The sequence below is a fragment of the Salvelinus namaycush genome, chromosome 16 (genome assembly GCF_016432855.1).
Source record: "Salvelinus namaycush isolate Seneca chromosome 16, SaNama_1.0, whole genome shotgun sequence".
NCBI lineage: Eukaryota > Metazoa > Chordata > Actinopteri > Salmoniformes > Salmonidae > Salvelinus > Salvelinus namaycush.
In genome coordinates, this window is record NC_052322.1 from 35,668,853 (window position 1) to 35,691,383 (window position 22,531).

General features: G+C 42.7%; 1 protein-coding gene across 2 annotated transcripts; it reads right to left on the reverse strand.

The window, feature by feature from the left end:
• Window positions 1–13,018: 13,018 nt before the first annotated feature.
• Window positions 13,019–20,884, reverse strand: abtb1 (ankyrin repeat and BTB (POZ) domain containing 1). 2 transcript variants are annotated; one of them, XM_039011129.1, is made up of 12 exons: window positions 20,733–20,884; window positions 19,056–19,118; window positions 18,898–18,953; window positions 16,886–17,030; window positions 16,524–16,683; window positions 16,093–16,138; window positions 15,555–15,671; window positions 15,344–15,456; window positions 15,001–15,099; window positions 14,693–14,860; window positions 14,386–14,586; window positions 13,019–14,307 (listed from the first exon to the last, which is right to left on the reverse strand). In XM_039011129.1, exons 4-12 carry the CDS (start codon window positions 16,987–16,989, stop codon window positions 14,101–14,103), a joined length of 1,215 nt encoding a protein of 404 aa, XP_038867057.1. In that variant the 5' UTR covers window positions 16,990–17,030; window positions 18,898–18,953; window positions 19,056–19,118; window positions 20,733–20,884; the 3' UTR covers window positions 13,019–14,100. The 2 variants fall into 2 exon arrangements, with proteins under 2 accessions (XP_038867057.1, XP_038867056.1); XM_039011128.1 differs by lacking the exon at window positions 20,733–20,884 and adding an exon at window positions 19,764–20,024.
• Window positions 20,885–22,531: the final 1,647 nt, after the last annotated feature.

Sequence of the window (22,531 nt, forward strand, 5' to 3'; positions counted from 1 at the left end):
ACTGCATGTCCTCCAAACACAAGCCATGGCAACTGAAGTCACAAAGTATATATTGCTTAAGAGTGAAGAAATGTAGCTGAACTAAAAAAACATCTCTCTTCTCCCACGTACTGTTCTGAGGAGGGACTGCAGACATGAGAAAAAGATAACGGTAGTAAATTTCCACCAGTGAACGTTTTCTGGCACTGTTGTCAAGGGGTAGATTCTGTTATTGCAACCAAAACCACATAGTGCTAACCCAGAATGACGATGAGACAGTATATAGGGAGGAGGTCAGAGGCCTGGCAGTGTGGTCAGGACAACAACCTCTCCCTCAATGTCAGCAAGACAAAGGAGCTGATCGTGGACTACAAGAAACGGAGGGCCGAGCACACCCCCCTTTCACATCGACGGTGCTGTAGTGGAGCGGGTCGAGAGCTTCAAGTTCCTCTGTATCCACATCACTAAGGACCTATCATGGTTCAAACAAACCAACACAGTTGTGAGGCTGTGAAGATTTGGCATGAGCCCTCAGATAAAAAGTTATACAGCTGCACCATTGAGAGCCTCTTAACTGGCTGCATCACTGCTTGGTATGGCAACTGCATGGCATTCGACCGTAAGGCGCTATAGAGGGTACTGCGTATGGCCCTGAACATATGGGCCGAGCTCCCTGCCATCCAGGACCTCTATACCAGGCAGTGTCAGAGGAAGGCCCTAAAAATGGTCAAAGACTCCAGCAACCCAAGTCATAAACGGTTCTCTCTGCTACCGCATGGCAAGCAATACCCGGAGCGCCAAGTCTGGGACCAACAGGACTCTGAACAGCTTCTACCCCAAAGCCATACGACTGCTGAACAGTTATTAATCAAATGGCTACCCAGAATATGTGCACTGACCCCCTTTTTATTTGCATTGACACTGTTGCACCACACTCACTGTACTATACCCACACACTCACACATACTACAGTGACACTTCAACACACACATACACACACACACACACACACACATTGAAGAAACACACACACACACAGAGACACATACTCACACAGACACACTTTCACACTCTTCACATACGCTTCTGCTACTCTGTTATCTATCCTGATCGCCTAGTCACTTTTACCCCTACCTACATGTACATATTACCTCAACTACCTCGTACCCCTGCACACTGACTCGGTACTGGTACTCCTTGTTTATAGCCTAGTTATTGTTATTTTATTGTGTTACTATATACTTTTTAACTCTGCATTGTTGGGAAGAGGCTCGTAAGTAAGCATTTCACTATAAAGTCTACACCTGTTGTATTCGGCACATGACAAATACATTTTGATTTGCTTAATGTCACGAAGCCAAGAAGTGTGGGCATATTGTATTACACACCGCACCTTACTTCCGCATCCAACTTTAATACCTCAGCGGCACGCTATAGGCCAATAGTTTGTTCTGTTTTAAAGCGAAACAGAACATTGCATGAAGAAACAGGAGTTAAAGGAACTGTTTGTCCCTCAACTTGGTTCAGCCAAGCTCTCTCTCCTCTGCTCCTAAGGCCTTCCGGGAAAGATAACTCTTGAGTGAGTCAGGGTTGTGAGTCACTAACCAACAACCCATTTCACCAATTGACATGTCTCCCTTTTCATGGTAGGCAATAAATCCTCATCTTCTCTTCTGCTTGGTTCCTCTCTGTTCTTTCTTTTTTATTCCTGTTTTTTGGGCAAACAACGGCCTTTAAGACGATGGAGGAGATGCACGAGGACAGAGCATCAGTTGCTTCTCTAATTGGACAACATGATTCATGACCACACTGAGGAAAACTAAATGCTGTTGTTTAGAAAAAAAACACAATGTCTTTAGAGCGGGGTCAAGGTTGTGGTCAGAGGTTACTTAGGGGCGATTGTCTTGTTGTCCTGCTTTTTTTAAGATGACAAATTGTGGTAAAAAATCTGTTAAAAAATATCACTTTAATATAGTGTCAATCCTGTTGGATAATCATGTCACAATTTGTCACATGCACCGAATACAACAGGTGCAGAACTGACAGTGAACTGCTTACTTACAAGCCCTTAACCAACAATGCAGTTTTAGGAAAAATACCTAGAAAAATAAGAAATAAAAGTAACAAATAATTAAAGAGCAGCAGTAAAATAACAATAGTGAGGCTATATACAGGGGGTACCGGTAAAGAGTCAATGTGTGGGGGCACCGGTTAATCGAGGTAATTGAGGTAATATGTACATGTAGGTAGAGTTATTAAAGTGACTATGCATAGATAATAAACAGAGAGTAGCAGCAGCAAAAGAGGGGGAGGGGGGGGCAATGCAAATAGTCTGGGTAGCCATTTGATTAGACGTTCAGGAGTCTTATGGCTGGGGGTACAAGCTGTTTAGAAGCCTCTTGGACCTAGACTTGGCACTCCGGTACCACTTGCCGTGCGGTAGCAGAGAGAGCAGTATGACTAGGGTGGCTGGAGTCTTTGACAATTTTTAGGGTCTTCCTCTGACACCGCCTGGTATAGAGGTCCTGGATGGCAGGAAGCTTGGCCCCAGTCATGTCGGAGGCCGAGCAGTTGCCATACCAGGCATTGATGCAACCAGTCAGGATGCTCTCGATGGTGAACCTTTTGAGGATCTGAGGACCCATGCCAAATTATTTTCAGTCTCCTGAGGAGGAATAGGTTTTGTCATGCCCTCTTCACGAGGGTCTTGGTGTGCTTGGTCCACGTTAGTTTGTTGGTGAACTTGAAACTCTCAACCTGCTCCACTACAGCCCCATCGATGAGAATGGGAGCATGCTCGGTCCTCCTTTTCCTGTAGACCACAATCATCTCCTTTGTCTTGATCACGTTGAGGGAGAGGTTGTTGTCCTGGCACCATACGGCCGGGTCTCTGACCTCCTCCCTATAGGCTGTCTCGTCGTTGTCGGTGATCAAGCCTACCACTGTTGTGTCATCGGCAAACTTAATGATGGTGTTGGAGTCGTGCCTGGCCATGCAGTCATAAGTGAACAGGGAGTACAGGAGGGGACTACGCATGCACCCCTGAGGGGCCCCCATGTTGGGGATCTGTGTTGGATGTGTTGTTATCAAATCAAATCAAATGTTATTAGTCACATGCGCCGAATAAAACAGTTGTGGACCTTACAGTGAAATGCTTACTTACGAGACCCTAACCGACAGTGCAGTATAAAAAAATATGGATAAGAATAAGAGATAAAAGTAACAAGTAATTCAAGAGGAGCAGTAAAAAATTACAATATATACAGGGGGGTGCCGGTACATAGTCAATGTGTGGGGGCACCGGTTCGTTGAGGTAGTATGTACATGTAGGTAGAGTTAATTAATTAAAGTGACTATGCATAGACGACAACAGAGACTGGCAGTGGTGTGGAGAGGGGAGGGGGGAGGGGCAATGCGAATAGTCTGGGTGGCCATTTGACTAGATGTTCAGGAGTCTTATGGCTTGGGGGTAGAAGTTCTTTAGAAGCCTCTTGGACCTAGACTTGGCGCTCCGGTACCGCTTGCCATGTGGTATGAGAGAGAACAGTCTATGACTAGAGTGGCTGGAGTTTTGTAGGGCCTTCCTCTGACACCGCCTGGTATAGAGGTCCTGGATGGCAGGAAGCTTGGCCCCAGTGATGAACTGGGCTGTTCGCACTGACCTCTGTAGTGCCTTGCGGTTGGAGGCCGAGCAGTTGCCATACCAGGCAGTGATGCAACCAGTCAAGAAGCTCTCGATGGTGCAGCTGTAGAACCTTTTGTGGATCTGAGGACCCATGACAAATCTTTTCAGTCTCCTGAGGGGGAATAGGTTTGTCGTGCCTGCTTCACGACTGTTATGGTGTGCTTGGATCATGTTAGTTTGTTGGTGATGTGGACACCAAGGAACTTGAAGCTCTCAACCTACTCCACTACAGTCCCGTAGATGAGAATGGGGGCGTGCTCGGTCCTCTTTTTCCTGTAGTTCACAAACATCTCCTTTGTCTTGATCACGTTGAGGGAGAAGTTGTAGTCCTGGCACCACACAGTGTAACGCTCGTCGAAAGGAGTGGACCAAAGCGCCAGTGTTCAGTGTTCATGATTTTTATTATCAAAAAACACTCAAACAAAATAACAAAGTGAAAACGAAAGCGAACAGTTCTGTCAGGTACAGACACTAAACAGAAAACAAGACCCCACAAAACCCAAAAGAAAAATGACAACTTATATATGATCCCCAATCAGGGACAACGATAGACAGCTGCCCCTGATTGGGAATCAACCACACCAACATAGAAATAGGGAAACTAGAATGCCCACCCTAGTCACACCCTGACCTAACCAAAATAGAGAATAAAAACCTCTCTACGGCCAGGGCGTGACACACGGCCAGGTCATTGACCTCCTCCCTGTAGGCTGTCTCGTTGTTGTCAGTGATCAGGCCTACCACTGTTATGTCATCGGCAAATTTAACGATGGTGTTGGAGTCGTGCCTGGCCGTTCAGTCAGGTGTGAACAGGGAGTACATGAGGGGGCTGAACATGCACCCCTGAGGGGCCCCTGTGTTGAGGATCAGCGTGGCGGATGTGTTGTTACCTACCTTTACCACCTGGGGGCGGCCCGTCAGGAAGTCCATTATCCAGTTGCAGAGGGAGGTGTTAAGTTCCAGGGTCCTTAGCTTATTGATGAGCTTTGAGGGCACTATGGTGTTGAACGCTGAGCTGTAGTCTATGAATAGCATTCTCACATAGGTGTTCCTTTTGTCCAGGTGGGAAAGGGCAGTGTGGAGTGCAATAGAGATTGCATCATCTATGGATCTGTTGGGGCGGTATGCAAATTGGAGTGGGTCTAGAGTTTCTGGGATAATGGTGTTGATGTGAGACATGACCAGCCTTTCAAAGCACTTCATGGCTACAGATGTGAGTGCTATGGGTCGGTAGTCATTTAGGTAGGTTACCTTAGTGTTCTTGGGCACAGGGACCATGGTGGATTGCTTGAAACATGTTGGTATTACAGACTCAGACAGGGAGAGGTTGAAAATGTCAGTGAAGACACTTGCCAGTTGGTCAGCGGATGCTCGCAGTACACGTCCTGGTAATCCGTCTGTCCCTGCGGACTTGTGAATGTTGACCTGTTTAAAGGTCTTACTCTCACATCGGCTATGGAAATCATGATCACACAGTCGTCCGGTATAGAACAAGAAGGCCCGCACACTGTTAAATCTCCCAATTCACCACTTTATTGACAATGTTTCGATCCGAAACAGATCTTTGTCAGGTCAAACACACTGAGTGTTCACATCCCAAAATATAAACATTTCCATTGCGGACATGACGCATGGTGGGTGCAAAAAACATTTGTATATCTCTAATAATTCAACAACAATGAGATGGGTGCATGTAATGGATCCAGAAAATAATATACAGTAATGTGAAAAAGTTTTAGGCAATTGTGGAAAAAATGCTGTAAAGTAAGAATGCTTTCAAAAATAGACATGTTAATAGTTAACGTTTATCAATTAACAAAATGCAAAGTGAGTGAACAAAAGAAAAATCTAGATCAAATCAATATTTGGTGTGACCTCCCTTTGCCTTCAAAGCAGCATAAATTATTCTAGATACACTTGCACACAGTTTTTGAAGGAACCCGGCAGGTAGGTTGGCCCAAACATCTTGGAGAACTAACCACAGTTCTTCTGTGGATTTAGGCAGTCTCAGTTGCTTCTCTCTCTTCATGTAATCCCAGACAGACTCGATGATGTTGAGATCAGGGCTCTGTGGGGGCAATACCATCACTTACAGGACTTAATGACTTTCGTTGTATGCTTGGGTTGTTGTCATGCTGCAGAATATATTTGGGGCCAATCAGATGCCTCCCTGATGGTATTGCATGATAAGTATCTGCCTGTACTTCTCAGCATTGAGGAGACAATTCCATTTGCAGAAATGCAGCCCCAAACTTGCAAGGATCATCCACCATGCTTCACTGTTGCCTGCAGACACTCATTTGTGTACCGCTCTCCAGCCCTAAATCCAGAATAAACTGCCTTCTGCTACGGCCAAATATTTCACATTTTTACTCATCAGTCCAGAGCACCTGCTGACATTTTTCTGCACCCCAGTTCCTGTGCTTTCGTGCATAGTTGAGTCGCTTGGCCTTGTTTCCACGTCAGAGTTATGGATTTTGGGCCGCAAGTCTTCCATGAAGGCCACTTCTGACCAGACTTCTCTGGACAATAGATGGGTGTACCAGGGTCCCACTGTTTTATGCCAATTCTGAGCTGATGGCACTGCTGGACATCTTCCGATTGCGAATGGAAGTAAGCATGATGTGTCTTTTATCTGCTGCACTAAGTTTCCTTGGTCAACCACTGTGTCTACGGTCCTCAACGTTGCCCGTTTCTTTGTGCTTCTTCAAAAGAGCTTGGACAGCACGTCTGGAAAACCCTGTCTGCCTTGACATTTCTGCCTGGGAGAGACCTTTCTGATGCAGTATAACTACCTTGTGTCTTGTTTCTGTGCTCAGTCCTGCCATGGTGTATGACTTTTGACAGTAAACTGTCTTCAGCAACCTCACCTTGTTAGCTGTGTCTCACCCAGTTTTATTCCTCCTACACAGCAGAAAGTTTCAGTTAATGATTGTGTTTCAACCTACATATTGAATTGATGATCATTAGCACCTGTGTGGTATAATTGTTTTATCATACACCTGACTACATGCCTACAAAATCCCTGACTTTGTGCAAGCGTACCTAGAAGAATTTATGCTGTTTTGAAGGCAAAGGGCGGTCACACCAAATATGGATTTGATTTAGATTTGTATTCTGTTCACTCACTTTGCATTTAGTTAATTGATGAATATAATCTATTAACATGGCTATTTTTGAAAGCATTCTTACTTTAAAGCATTTTTTCACACCTGCCTAAGATTTTAGCACAGTACTGTATATTTACAAATTGACCAAGTTGGTAACCTGGAAGGCAAGACAAATCAAAGTAAAGTCACATATTCAGGTAAGAAATGGTCTGATATCAAACTCTTGGTTCAGACCTCTAGGAGACATGGTACACAAACGGTGAATCCAATACAATTCTCTTCTCAATAATAGATGATCAGTGTCTCCGCCCCTCCATGGAGTCTTAACATGTTCGATGCCAATGTATCTCAAAGCGCTAATGTTGTGACAAGCCTCCATAAAATGCGCAGCCACAGGGCTTCTCTGGTAAAGGGTCCTGATATTACTCCTGTGTTCTATCCTTGTTTTTTAGAGCTCATTTTGGTTTTCCTACATAGCATAGACCACAAATAAACTTGATAAGGCATATCACTTTTTTTGTGGAACATGTAATGATGCCCTTAATCTTAATGGCCTTTCCCGTAATAGGGTGACTGAACATTGTGCATTTGTTTGTGAAGTTACTGGGTGCATCCGCCACATCTATAGTTACCGTCCGGCACATTGTCTAGAAAGGTACTGCGTGGCACTGGTGGAAGATCAGACCTCACCACCATTTGACTGATGCTGGGGGCGCGTCTGAAGACTACCCACGGGGGTTCTTTAAACGTCTTATCCAGTTGTGGATCAGTGCTCAAGATGTACCAGTGTTTTTTAATGATGTGGTCGAACTGTTTACCAAGTGGGGAGTACTGAAGGATGCATTGAATGCGTTGGTCAGGAGGGCGGGGAGGTTTGGGTGTGAGGCTGTCATCCTGGGGGATATTTTATAACATTTCCTTGCTTCATGCAGCCATTCCTCTGGGTAACCCCGCTGTCTGAAACGCTCATCCAGATGGTCGGTTTGTTTGACATAGTCCCTTTGTGTACTACAAATCCTGCGTATGCGACTGTATTGACAGTCATCCGGAACAGCTGATGCTCTCATGCATGTTTCAGTGTTACTTGCCTTGAAGCAAGCATAGAAGTCATTTAGATCATCTGGTAGGCTCATGTCACTGGGCAACTCGTGGCTGTGCTTCCCTTGTAGTCTGTAATAGTTTGCAAGCCCTGCCACATCTGACGATCGTCGGAGCCGGTGTAATATGATTCAATCTTAGTCCTGTATTGACGCTTTGCTGGTTTGATGGTTCGTCGGAGGGCATAGCGGGATTTCTTATAAGCTTCCGGGTTAGAGTCCCGCTCCTTTAAAGCGGCAGCTCTACCCTTTAGCTCAGTGCGGATGTTGCCTGTAATCCATGGATTCTGGTTAGGGTATGTACGTACGTACAGTGACTGTGGGGACGCCGTCATCAATGCACTTATTGATGAAGCCAGTGACTGATGTGGTGTACTCAATGCCATCGGAAGAATCCCGGAACATATTCCAGTTTGGGTTTATCAATGATATGATTTGTTGTTATGATAAATGGCATGAAGCACACTGGATTGAACATATGCTGGTATAACTGAGAATTTGTACAGAAGTAATCATCTTTATAATAAGAAATATCAGGGCAATGATGCAGACATTTTCTTGAGGTCCCAGTGTTCTTGCTCCTTCAGACATCCCATTCTCTCCTCCTGTTGCCATGGCAATTGTTTCACTCCTGCTGAAAATGAGAGCCCCTGAACAAAACTACAGTACGAGGATCCTCCTTGTTCTCAGAAAGAAAACGATAAACCAAGGGTTTCAAATGGCACATCACAAAATTACACACAAAGAGAGAATTCACCACTTGATTAATAACATGAGAGACTATGGGTGAAAAGTTGAACGCTGCACAGGGCAACAGTATGAGTAACTGTGATCTATACATGAGGTTGAGTCATGTAATTTGCTGATACGTACAACAAAAGCATTATGCAATCCCGGTACACTTAAGCCTTGTTAACATTCACTTGTCACAGAGTATTATATGTCTAAATGTCCCCGAAGGGGAACTTTCCCATCACCTCTAAACTCAGAACCCAAGTTGCTAAGGAACAACTATAAAACCTCTGTGAAGACAACTCACTGGGGTAGTAACAAATTATATTGTTTATTTTGTCTTTTCAATATGTGTGGGAACCCAGCCAAGGGTTTTGTTTGCTAATGGGTTGAGTTTAAGGTTGAACCCCACTTCAACATGCTTTTACAGCAGCTTTGCCCACAACTTATTCCCTGTTGCGCTTTGGCCTATTCTATGTCTGCCACCACTGAAAACCTTTGCCACCACTGAGCTCCATTAAGGTGACATATAGCTCTGCATCCCTTTCAAATGAGAATGATTATGCACAAAGGGAGGCAGAACACTGGAGACTTGCAGGCAAGGGCAATCCGTTTGTGAACACACACACACACAAAACACAATGGGGGAAGGGGGTACAGTGGCCTTGGTATGCCACCACACACAACCATCCCTCTTTCCCCTGACCTTCTTCGCACCTTTGTGGGCTTCTGATAAACTGGGATTAAAATGAAGGTTGGAGACAGAGAACCCTATGAGAGTCCCTGGCTGTGCACCCAGAGAGAAAACATTGCCAGGAGTATAGAGCCTTGGTAACAAGATAAATGGTTTGCATTATTGAATGAGGATGATAGATCAGTATGTTTACCCTAAATTACTGTTTTCCTCCCCCCAAAAATATATCTTGGCAATTGACAAACAACTCTTCTATCCTAAATGCTCCATCTCAGATGAACAACTGAGACAATCTGAATGAAGAAAGGGCACCACCTTGAGGGTGTTGGAAAGTATTGACAGACCAGGCCTTCATATTCCACTTCATTCTCTATCTTCTAGAACAGGGATAATCAACTAATAGATTCAGCAGGGGGCCAACTTTTTCTTGAGCAGATGGTCAGGCAGCCGGAACATTATTACAAATCATTTGTAGACTGCAAATTGACTGCAAAAAAGCACAAACAGGTATAATATTTCACTAAAACAATAATTTAAAAACATTTCTTATATTTGTTTACAATCACATCTCTCTATTATACATGGGAATACTTTAGAAGAGATTTCCCAAATTAAAAATGTTGCTAATTTATTACAAATAAAAAACTGAAATATCACATTTACGTAAATATTCAGACCCTTTACTCAGTACTTTGTTGAAGCACCTTTGGTAGGGATTACAGCCTCGAGTCTTCTTGGGTATGACGCTACAAGCTTCGCACACCTGTATTTGGGGAGCTTCTCCCATTCATCTCTGCAGGTCCTCTCAAGCTCTGACAGGTTGGATGGGAGCGTCGCTGCACAGCTATTTTCAGGTCTCTCCAGAAATGTTCAATCAGGTTCAAGTTCGGGCCACTCAAGGACATTCAGAGACTTGTCCCGAAGCCACTCCTGCGTTATCCTGTTGGAAGGTGAACCTTCACCCCAGTTCCTGAGCGGTCTGGAGCAGGTTTTCATCAAGGATCTCATTGTACTTTTCCCCGTTCATCTTTCTCTCCATCCTGACTAGTCTCCCAGTCCCTGCCGCTGAAAAACATCCTCACAGCATAATGCTGTCACCACCATGCTTCACCATAGAGATGGTGCCAGGTTTCCTCCAGATGTGATGCTCCAGATGTAAATGCCTGATTGGTGGAGTGCTGCAGATATGGTTGCAGAGATGGTTGTCCTTCTGGAAGGTTCTCTCATCTCCACAGAGGACCTCTGGAGCTCTGTCAGAGTGACCATCGGGTTCTTGGTCACCTGCCTGACCAAGGCCCTTCTCCCCCGATTGGGCTGTTTGGCTGGGCCACCAGCTCTAGGAAGGGTCTTGGTGGTTCCAAACTTCTTCCAATTAAGAATCATGGAGGCAACTGTGTTCTTGGGAACCTTCATTTCTGCAGACATTTTTTGGTACCCTTCCCCAGATATGTGCCTCAACACAATTCTGTCGCAGAGTTCTACAGACAAGTCCTTCGACCTTATGGCTTGGTTCTTGCTCTGACATGCACTGTCAACTGTGGGACCTTATATAGACAGGTGTGTGCCTTTCCAAATCATGTCCAATTACTTACATTTACCACAGGTGGACTCCAATCAGGTTGTAGAAACATCAAGGATGATTAATGAAAACAGGATGCACCGGAGCTCAATTTTGAGTCTCATAGCGAAGAGTTTGAATACTTAAGTAAATAAAGGTATGTTTTACATTTTTTATACATTTGCAAACATTTCTAAAAACCTTTTTTTGCTTTGTCCTCATGGGATATTGTGTGTAGATTGAGGAAAATGTTTAATTTAATCAATTTTAGAATAAGGCTGTAACATAACAAAATGTGGAAAACGTCAAGGGGTCTGAATACTTTCCAAATGTACTGTACGTCCAACATATAAAAATCACCTGCGGGCCAGATCTTTAGACTTTAAGGAAAATGTGTTTAATAATATGTACTTGGAACTTTCAAAAAGGACAAAAACACCAATGGAAATGCATTTTTTCTTCATTTTTAATTGTACCTACAGCTTTGTCCATAATATATTATTTCACTTTCAAATAAAATGTATGTGGAGTCAATATTGCTAACAATGTGACAATGGTAAAACATTTCTGTTTTAAATAAAAGCAAAATACAGGAGTAAAAAATCGAAGAAAATTGGAAGCACTGTCATGGCCCATCCTACTACCACACACAATCACGTCAACATCCAGAGAAAACAAGTTATATCCAATTGTAAACCGGGTGGTTCGAGCTGTGAATGCTGATTGGCTGAAAGCCGTAGTATATCAGACCGTAAACCACTGGTATGACAAAACATTGAGTTTTACTGTTCTAATTACATTTGTAACCAGTTTATAATAGCAACAAGTCAGCTCAGGGATTGGTGGTATATTGCCAATATACCACAGCTAAGGGCTGTATCCAGGCACACCTTGTTGCATCATGCTTAAGAACAGCCCTAAACCGTGGTATATTGGTCACATACCACACCCCCTCGGGCTTTATTGGTTAATTATACCATGGCATTGTTGAATACTTGTTTTGGATTAATTTGAAGGGCATTCTAGAACATGCATTATTTCCCTATAACGCATGGTATATTTGCACGATATAATTCAATGGCTATAGTTAATTATTACATGTGCTATGTTTGAGCTGCTTTTGAAAGCAAAAGTCGAATTGAAAGCATTATTGGCATTGTTGAATTCGATTTTCATAATAGCAAACTACGACTGATGGTTTGGTTAGTTAAACTAGCTTGTTTGGTTACCAAGGTAACTACCGTCACTAACTAGTAAACTGCATAGCTATCTAAGTGGATGTTGAACACATTTCTACCTCCAAATAAATACATTTCTAGCGGTAAATGTGCTAAATTATAGCCATGATATAAAATGGATAATCAAATCAGGGCTCTATGCATTCTCTGGAAAATAATACAACTCAGCTGCACACCTTCCAATTTGTTCATTATTTTCCAGAGAAGGCATAGCCCCTCGTTGATTATCCCTTACATATTTATCAAAGCAGACTGGCTAAATGATTGATCCTACTTTGTGTATATAATGGGAAATCATTACTAACCATAGCGTGTTATCCTCTTAAAGAACAGTCCTCATAAGAAACTGTTAAATCACACAAGCAAATAACATGTGTTTGTCTGTTCAGCATGTACAGGGGTTAGTATGTTATTTACAGCACAAGCCTATGCTTATCCAGTAGTCTGTGGTAAAGTTGACAATGAAAAATACAGTTGTATTTTGAAAGTGACATATACATTGCAGTGGAATGTCATAGTTAAAGATAAGAGATATTGGGACTTAGATTGAGTTCAAAATAAAGTCATCAAAATTGCACTGTATTGCTTGTGGTTGGTTGTCTGCTTGTCCATGTACATGCAAGTATGCTTTAAGTAAATGAGGATCCATTGTGACTGCTGTGAGAAAATACTCACTTCCTTTTTACCCCACACTGTATACTGCATGCAAATTGAGGCTAAATGCATTTGCTGCATGAATGTGACTGACAGGATTCAATATCTAGTTATCAAATCAAGTAGACTACAAGTTGTGTCATGAGTTCTCTAATTTGCCAACTAAAAATAAAAAACACTTACATTTTGTAAATGATCTCGTTGGGTCTTTACTTGACTCCAGTCATCATTTTTTCAAAACTAAATCATAAAAACAAATTCATTACTTTACTTATGACAATGTATTGAAACTTTTACTGTTAATCATATGCGACATGAGGCTGAATTTCTTTTCATTATTTTTGGATTAAACAATATTTAACATAGCCATGTAACTAGCTATGGTTTCCTCTCCTAACACCTAAATAAGAAGCTACATTCTATAAAGATAAATCATGCATACACAACAAGAGTAATCAGCATGCATTTAGGCCTACAATATACTAGCACAAGATGAAAAATAATCAAAATGTCTTGCCTCTTAAGAAAAGCAAGCCGCTAAAACATAGTGTAACAAATTCATATCAGTCAGGAAAATCTGAAGGTAAAAATAAAAAGAGTAATGTCCATGTTAGGGGAAACATTTTTTTTGCTGTCATTCAGAATTCTATAATTATTCTAAATCATCACAAGAGTCAGATATTTGCTGTTTCTCTGAGTCTCTTTGTTTAAAAACAGAGATTTTCATAATTGGATATTTTTCACAAAAATGCGAAGGTTCTTTAATAGCTACATTTCTAAGCCAACATACTGTAATATCTTCTGTGATATTGGGTCTACAATGTTTGTGGTCAGATGACCTGTCATTCCAAGAAAAAGACACATTACTTCAAAATAAAACCGCAAACGAAAGTATATATTACAATCAGAGTCCACACTCCATTCCTCACTCTTCATCCTCATCACATGGGCTTCTGTATCTGTGTGTTTCATTCATTCCAATGCAACATCATCCTCAACTTCTTCAGCAACCCTATCCTTGTCTAGCTACTCAATAGCAACTTGACGCCTCCAGTCCCTACATACTTCGGTCTTTGACATTCCAGGTCAATACTAGAATGTACCCAATACACAAATTGTTGCATTATCAGCTTTCACATTATTCGCAAAAAGGTGCTTTGCCCACCACCTGGTCGGGCCCAGAAGCATTTAAACTATTTGAAGTAAACACTCTTTTTGTGTGTATAATGTGAAAGCTATTTAATGTCTCCCCCAATACCCTTCAACAGTCCAATACAAGTCCTTCTTGCCACTGGTTGTGGCTAGCAGCTAGCTTAGCCAGTACTAGCCCTAACACACCCCCACACCTTCTCATTAGCATTCCAGACCGATGGTGGAGAGCAGCTGATCCAGGGCGTCCAGCTTCACGTTGGCCTCCTCGATGGCACTGAAGGTCTGAACGTTACTGGTGATGTGGAAGCGGATGTCGTCCACCAGAGGGATGGAGTCGGTCTCGTGTCGGTCCTCCACTGCCCCAGCATCCTCCTTGATCATGTCAGCAAACTCAGGCTGCTCTACCAGCTGTTGAGGAGAGGGGCAGCTGTCAGATGGGACACAGCAATGACCATCCTTGCACAGCCTATAATGACAGACACTCACCCTCTCTATGATCTTAGCCATGTACTCCGTGCACTGGTCCTCCAGACGAGACAGTCTGAAGAGCTTGGCTGTCTTCCACATGTGCAACACGTTATCCTCACACAGCATCTTGGCCAGCGTCTTACCACACAGACGCTTCAGCCCGGGGAGCAGGTACATATCAGCCACACACAGCACATCAAACACATTATCTGGGGACAGCTGGACCCAGGCAGAGAGAGTATTACAATACATTAGGAGAGAGAGAAAGACAAGACTGGTGAGTTCATAGAAATATCATCACTGCAGGAATTCTGTCTGAACTGACCTCAGTGTCGTCGCTGTATACGTAATAGAGGAGACGGATAAAGATCTCGTGGGAGATGTTGTGGATGGTAAGGACTGGGGTGCTGGGCTGGGACTGCATCATCTCTCCCTCACTGAAGTGGTCCTGCAGCAACGCCTTAAAATAGTCACTGCGTCCACAGAAAAACGCCTGTCCAGAGGGGATAAAGACAACTTGTTAGCCCATAATAATTAACTGAGGAGATGCATAAATAATGACTAATTCCAAAATCATAGCCTGACGATTAACTCATCTATCTTTGTACTTTGTTAGAGGTATGTGGAGCACACCTTATGACACAGGAAGTCATAACCTTCAACCCTGAAGCAAATGTCAGGGTAGCTAGGGAAGTTATCAGTTCTGTCAAATGGAAGCTCGCCAAATCCCACCTACAGAAAAACAAAACAAAATGACAAAGATCCTTGACAATTCACTTATTATGAACAAAAGGTTTATTTACATCAAGGGATAATCATAAGTGGCAACCTTGAATATGATTAGCTGGTCCCACATCTGTTTGGTATGTGCTTTAGCCAACGCCTCTGACTATTCTTGTCATGCTAACAATGATAGTTAGAAGAGTTGGCTAAATCCCAAACGATGTGGGACCAGGCTAGTTTGTAATGTTCTTACTTTTAGCTCAGCAGGGAGGGCACAGTCTGCCAGTTGAGCCATCTCCTCCTGATGCTGACAGCTGTGAGGCTCCAGGGTCAGAACCTTTACACAGGTCCCTGGCTTATTGGAGACTATGCATGGAAGCAGACACAGAGAGACAGGTGAGACACCATGTAACAATGTAAATGTGTAGGCCTAATTTCAAGAGATTTAAGAAGAGGGAGCTTACCAAACTCATACACCTGTTTACACTTGCTCTCCAACTCATCAATAAGGTCGCCCATTTTGCACTGTTTGGCCAGCCGCTTGCAGTCCTCCACGTGGCTCACGTCAATGTCCATACGACCTGGAAGCGAAAGCCGGTTAGCTCATAGCTTTGTAACACTAAATGTAGGCTACACTACTTTGAAAGACAGTGTATGCTGGCTCTTTATGATGCAGTCATGTTAGACTTTATGGATGCCATATCATCACCTTTTTAGAGAAAGACTGAAAATACCCTAATCTTCTGACTGGATCGAAACATACATTTCAGTCATCAATCAAGGATGAGCTTGAACGCAGCCCTCAGGCATCATTTACAATCACTGGGATGACTATGACATACTTAGACATCTTTAAATGCAAAATGCCATTTTACATACTGTACATTTGCCTAATCTTAATTAAAACGTCAACATGTCTGACTTCCATTATGTTAATTTGTGATCTTAGCCTAATTCTGCATTCATACATCTAGTTATACACCTCAAACAATAGAAACCAACCAGTGTAAAAATACTGCAGGATGGCACCAAAGGCTGCTGGGTTGATCTGAAACAGGGTGGAAAAAAAGTTTTTTTTTCTTAATCCATATGGATCTTTTACTGTGTTTACACTGTTACTTTAGATTCCCTTTTGGCCAAGTGAATGTTTTGGTAGCATTTATACATACAGCCCTGATTGAGTTTGTTTCCACAGAAATTCTTACTGAAACAATCTTTTTAGTACATACTTCATATAATTCCTGTATCAAATGGTTTGCAATTGTGCTTGTTGTAATGACTCCTAAAACAATAACAAGGTAAATAGCATATTATAAAGTAAACACATTTATTAAAATCAATAACGTCAAATATAGCTACACCCCCCCCACCGTCCAATCCAACGTAATGCTGTCATGCCTATCTGCAAAAAGGTGGTGTAACACAACACCTACCAAAGGGTGTTTGAGGGGGATCAAGTTCTTTCCTTTCCATTTGGTTTCAAACATGGCTGTGAAGTACTCTGAGCGAGCGCTCAGCACACAGCGGTGAGCCTGAAATGTCTCACCGTGAACCAGGAACTTGACGTCACTATACTGGCCCTGCTCCAGTAACCTAGATACAAACAGCAGACAGAAGGGGAGGACAGGGAGAAAGCAGGGCCAAATGAGTGTTGATGTTAAGAGTTTCACTGCTTCTGTATAATATAAGCAGACAAACAGAAGTACAGGCAACACAGAATGAGGAAAACACAAAGCTAACGGCTATAAAACATTACGATGCAGTTAAGATGCATTGTAGCGTTACAGCGCCTTACGTGAGAAGAAAGTGGTCATAATAGTCCCTCTGCATGGCTTGGGCTGTGATGCACTTGTACTCTTTTAGGAGACGTCGGATGGAGTCACTCAGAGAGCCATACATGCATCGCTCTCCATCAAATGTGTTGGCTTCACACTTTGCTCCTGAAAGCCCAAATGGAAAACAGTGTACAGGTCACCTCCAAGACACAATTAATTGCATATAGGATAACAGTGCATTTGGAAAGTATTCAGACCCCTTGACTTTTTCCACATTTTCTTACTTCACAGCCTTATTTTAAAATAGATTAAATAATTGTTTTTCCTCATCACTCTACACACACAATACCCCATAAGGAAAAAGCAAAAAACAATTTAGATTTTTTTGGCAAATGTATATATATAAAATAAAAAAAAACTGAAATACCTTATTTACATAAGTATTCAGACTGTTTGCTATGAGATTGAGCTCGGGTGCATCTTGTTTCCCTTGATCATCCTTGAGATGTTCCTAGAACTTGATTGGAGTCCACCTGTGGTAAATTCAATTGATTGGACATGATTTGGAAAGGCACACACCTGTCTATATAAGGCCCCTCAGTAGACAGTGCATGTCAGAGCAAAGACCAAGCCATGAGGTTGAAGGAATTGTCTGTAGAGCGCCGAGACAGGATTGTGTCAAGGCACAGATGTGGGGAAGGGTACCAAAACATTTCTGCAGCATTGAAGGTCCCCAAGAACACAGTGGCCTCCATCATTCTTAAATGGAAGAAGTTTGGAACCACCAAGACTATTCCTAGAGCTGGCCACCCGGCCAAACTGAGCAATTGGGGGAGCAGGTAGCCTAGTGGTTAGAGCGTTGGACTAGTAACCGAAAGGTTGCAAGATCAAATCCCCGAGCTGATAAGGTACAAATCTGTCGTTCTGCCCCTGAACAAGGCAGTTAACCCACTGTTCCTAGGCCATCAATGAAAATAAAAATGTGTTCTTAACTGACTTGCCTAGTTAAATAAAGATACAATAAAAAAAGGGCCTTGGTCAGGGAGGTGACCAAGAACACGATGGTCACTCTGACAGAGCTCAAGAGTTCCTCTGTGGAGATGGGAGAACCTTCCAAAAGGACAACCATCTCCACAGCACTCCACCAATCATGCCTTTATGGTAGAGTGACCAGACAGAAGCCACTCCTCAGTAAAAGGCACATGACAGCCCACTTGGACATTGCCTAAAGGACTCTCGGACAATGAGAAACAAGATTCTCTGGTCTGATGAAACCAAGATTGAACTCTTTGGCCTTAATGCCAAGCGTCACGTCTGGAGGAAACCTGGCACCATCTTTACGGTGAAGCATGGTGGTGGCAGCATCATGCTGTGGGGATGTTTTCAGCGGCAGGGACTGGGAGACTACTCAGGATCGAGGGTAAGATGAACAGAGCAAAGTACAGAGAGATCCTTGAAGAAAACCTGCTCCAGAGCGCTCAGGACCTCAGACTGGGGCAACGGTTCACCTTCCAACAGGACAACGACCCTAAGCACACAGCCAAGACAATGCAGGAGTGGCTTTGGGACAAGTCTCTGAATGTCCTTGAGTGGCCCAGCCAGAGCCCGGATTTGAACCCAATCAAACATCTCAGGAGAGACCTTAATGGCTGTGCAGCGACGCTCCCCATCCAACCTGACAGAGCTTGAGATAATCTGCAGAGGAGAATGGGAGAAACTCCCCAAATACAGGTGTGCCAAGGTTGTAGCGACATTCCCAAGAAGACTCGAGGCTGTAATCACTATCAAAGGTGCTTCAAAGTACTGAGTAAAGGGTCTGAATACTTATGTAAATGTTATATTCAGTTGAATCCATTAAAAAAAATGTCTAAACCTGTTGACGCTTCAACATTATGGGGTATTGTGTGTAGATTGACGGGGGGAAACAATTTAATCCATTAGAATAAGGCTGTAATGTAACAAGACCCCCCCCAAACCCTGTTTTTAAACCATGTAAATGTGCTTTGACACTTGGGGCAAATTCCAGCTTTACCATTAGCCAACAGGTACTGGACCAGCTCCTCATGGCCACAGAGGCAAGAATAGTACCTGTGGAAGAATACATTGTTAAGTTACATTACATTCTTAACAATGACCGTGTCAAATATATTGTGTGCAGGCTACATTCTGCAATATTAACTCCGTACTTACAACGGGGTGCTGTCCCATTTGTCTCTTACATTGAGGTCCACGTCTCTCTGTTCAACAAGATACCTTGACAGGAAAATGGACGGTCAATAGGCCAATACAGGCAGTTAAGACAGGTTATGGTAGAAACTGTCTTCATCTTAATGCTAGTCTCCACATGTTCACATTCCACACAAACAGTACAATCCTAACTGTATTCCAAATTCTAGACTGACAAACTACGTTGTTTGATTTAACATAAGTTAACACCATATAGCCCTCTTTAAAAGGAATAGTGTTTTTTTTATTGCACTCTTCACTAATAGATAGGAGAAGAGTTTGGAAAGCAACCTACTTAAAATTTGTATATCGGTCAAGATGAAAAGTTTCCAGGTTGGAAGTTGCCAGATATGTGCGCAGAATAAACAAGAGTTGTATTTATAGTTTCTAGCTAAACCTACTTTCATGCACATAAATTGAACCTAGTAATACCAAAACACACAAACACAATATCGCCACTGGCATGACTTCAAAGCCCAGACTTCAACAGACCAACGCAAATAGCATAGCATATGCTAACATAGGCACTAACGTTAGCTCGCTGACAAATTTGCTAAATATTTGTAACACTACTACTGACCACAAGGTTGTCTTTGTTTATAGCTAAGCACGCTAGATAACCTCATCCCGCTGCTGCGAACTACGCATTTCTATTCCACAGACTCCATTTACCTAACTCTGGAAATGTCGCCCTTTCTGCAACTTGTAAACAAATCGTACGCGTCCATCTCCGCAGCGTTTTCGGTTCTCTGTAATGCATTGAAACGGCCTGCCTGTTAGACAGGTGTGGATCCAGTTATAATTTCCTGTAAAGTGTAAACAATTGATCTTGCTAGCAAGTTCTTTCTTGCAGTGCAACTATTTACAGACTTATATTTCGATCACCAGTGTTGTTTTGCGGTTTATATAGTCACATGACCAGAGAAGGTGGAGCGAGATGACATTTACTTCCGTATTTTCTTGATGCCCTCTTCTCTGATAGGTTGACTAAACCACGGGTCTAGGATCAGATTAGTATCACACCCATAATCCTTACCAAGGGGCCAGAGTTCGTTGAGAAGCACAGTTTCGACTGCTTTTACAGTTTTATTTCGGTACTGCAGTTTAACTGACACGGCCCATAAAGCCTATTTCCATACACGGCCTCATAGAGAAAGCAGATTAGAAAATTCCTAATAAAACACTTTAGCCATCACCTTGGTCCACAAAACATCCATTGAATTATTCAAATAATTGTCACAGAGGCCGTTTTCCCCCCCATTACTCACAGCCGAAGATATTAACATTTTATATTCATCCAATGTCTGCCATGTTTTTGGATGATGACCTGAAGGCATTGTTGCTGATGGTGCTGCTCCCTGTTGCCATGTTAATATGATATTCGGAATATAAAACTCTGAAATGTTCGACTTGCTAACTGATTGAACATGGCATGTGTATAACTACAACCAGTTAGCAAGTCGTAAATGTCAACATTTCCTAGTTCCGATTTGCACTTGATTTGCATGTTGGTCAGTATAAACCGGATGCAACCCGGATATAGATGGTCCATGATTCGGTATGCGAACATGAGTAGATTACGTTGAAAACAACGAGTGGACATCTTGGACTCAGATTTTATTATACCTCAGTGATCCTTACCCATATGAGGTTGCGGCACCTTAATTGGGCAGGACTGGCTTGTGGTAATGGTTGGAGCGGAATGGTTTTCATGTGTATAATGCAATTCCATTTGCCCCGTTCCAGCAATTATTATGAGCCGTCATCCCCTCAGCAGCCTCCACTGTCCTTACCCTAACTATTGGTGCGATGAAAAAGTATCTGGGTGTGTTCAAGCAGTAAGCCTAATGAATGCCGACTGTGGACAAAATTTGTCGAGTGAAGTCGGGGAGGTGCATCGGCGACAGCCGAAAGTCGTACACTGTAATGGTTTTCCAACAATAAGGCTCAGATCAACATAGCTGCAATTGCCTATAAACGTTTTTCTGTATAAATGTCTGAAACTTTTCTATATCCCCATGTCATACACTCACAAACTGAAAACATAATGTGTGTACAATGAATTGGTTAGAGAGGTCTCAAATATCACTTTCGTTTGTAGCTTTAGAATTGCGTCAAAGCTGATTCCTGTTTCTGTCACGTCTTTGGCCACGTCAGCGTGGGTCAAACAAAAACACCCTAATGATCAGTTGGCAAATACTGCCTCCCACAATTCAGGTGATGGCTGCATGGTGCAGTTGGTGAGAAGCAACTGCAGCGACTTCATCAAAAAGTGCATGACCTCTGGTCACATGATTTTTGTATAGATCATGTAGTCGCAAGTTGGACAATGTTTCTAACCATAACGCAACACACTTTGAAAGGCGTCACCGACTTGACAAAACTGCTCCCCTCGAACGAGCCTTCTGGTTAGGGTAATTTATTCCATCCTCCGTGACAGCATTTTATCAAAGACAGTACAGTATGAAGATAGGCAGAAACTGTTTCCCCAATAGATATTCCGATCTTGCTTGTAGTCGATGTCATGGCGACGTTATCGAGCTAAGCTCATGCGCAGAAACACGCCATCGGGTCTAACGGTCGTCTCGCCAAACTGCGCATGTGCAGGCCAATAAATATGAAAGTCCCTCCTTCGATATAAAGTTGTTTTTGAGTTTGTCACGAGGTTGGAGTAATAACGCATAATAACGAGATAAGGTCACAAGTGTTTCCATAAAATATGTCTGGGTTTATACATCTTCTATTGTACAGAAAGTGAATATCTTAATCAATGGATAGTGACAGAATTAGATTACTTCCCAAACAAAGTCTAGTTTTTGTCTCCTATAGGACGTTGTAGCTCAGCCTTTGAATATCAAAGAAACTAAACAATGATATTCCCATATGCATCGGTGTCACGTCTTTCCCGGGTTTCTTTTACAGCTGTTTTTTAGCATAAAACATCGCGGACCAAAGCACTGTTATAGATCACTTTATATTTCGGATCAGTTTTATTTTCTTAAAAACCTTAAGCTAACAAGGAGTAGGCCTGTGCTGTTTGCCATTTTCTTTATTAAAGCGAGGCCTATGCCATACCTTCTCATACGCCTTAATTCAAGTCTTGGTTTTAACTTGACAGGCCTGCACTGACAGTGAGGTAGGCTGTTTAATTAAAGAGTGCATGGTGGGTGGAGAAATTGACTGACAAATCTATGGATATAGCAGCCTTTAGCCTAATTTCATCTGTCAAACATCTTATTTCTTTAATAGGAAGAAATAGGCTCCAACATAAAGTCTAATTAAAATGAAAACGGTTTAAATGAATTATGCCTACTTGAATTTGCCTTCTTTCATCACCATGAGCTGTCGATTTCTGACTCACCAGGCTGGGGAGACACACTGCAGGCCTGGTGCGCGGAGCAGGCACAGGACTCACCAGGCTGGGGAGACACACAGGAGGC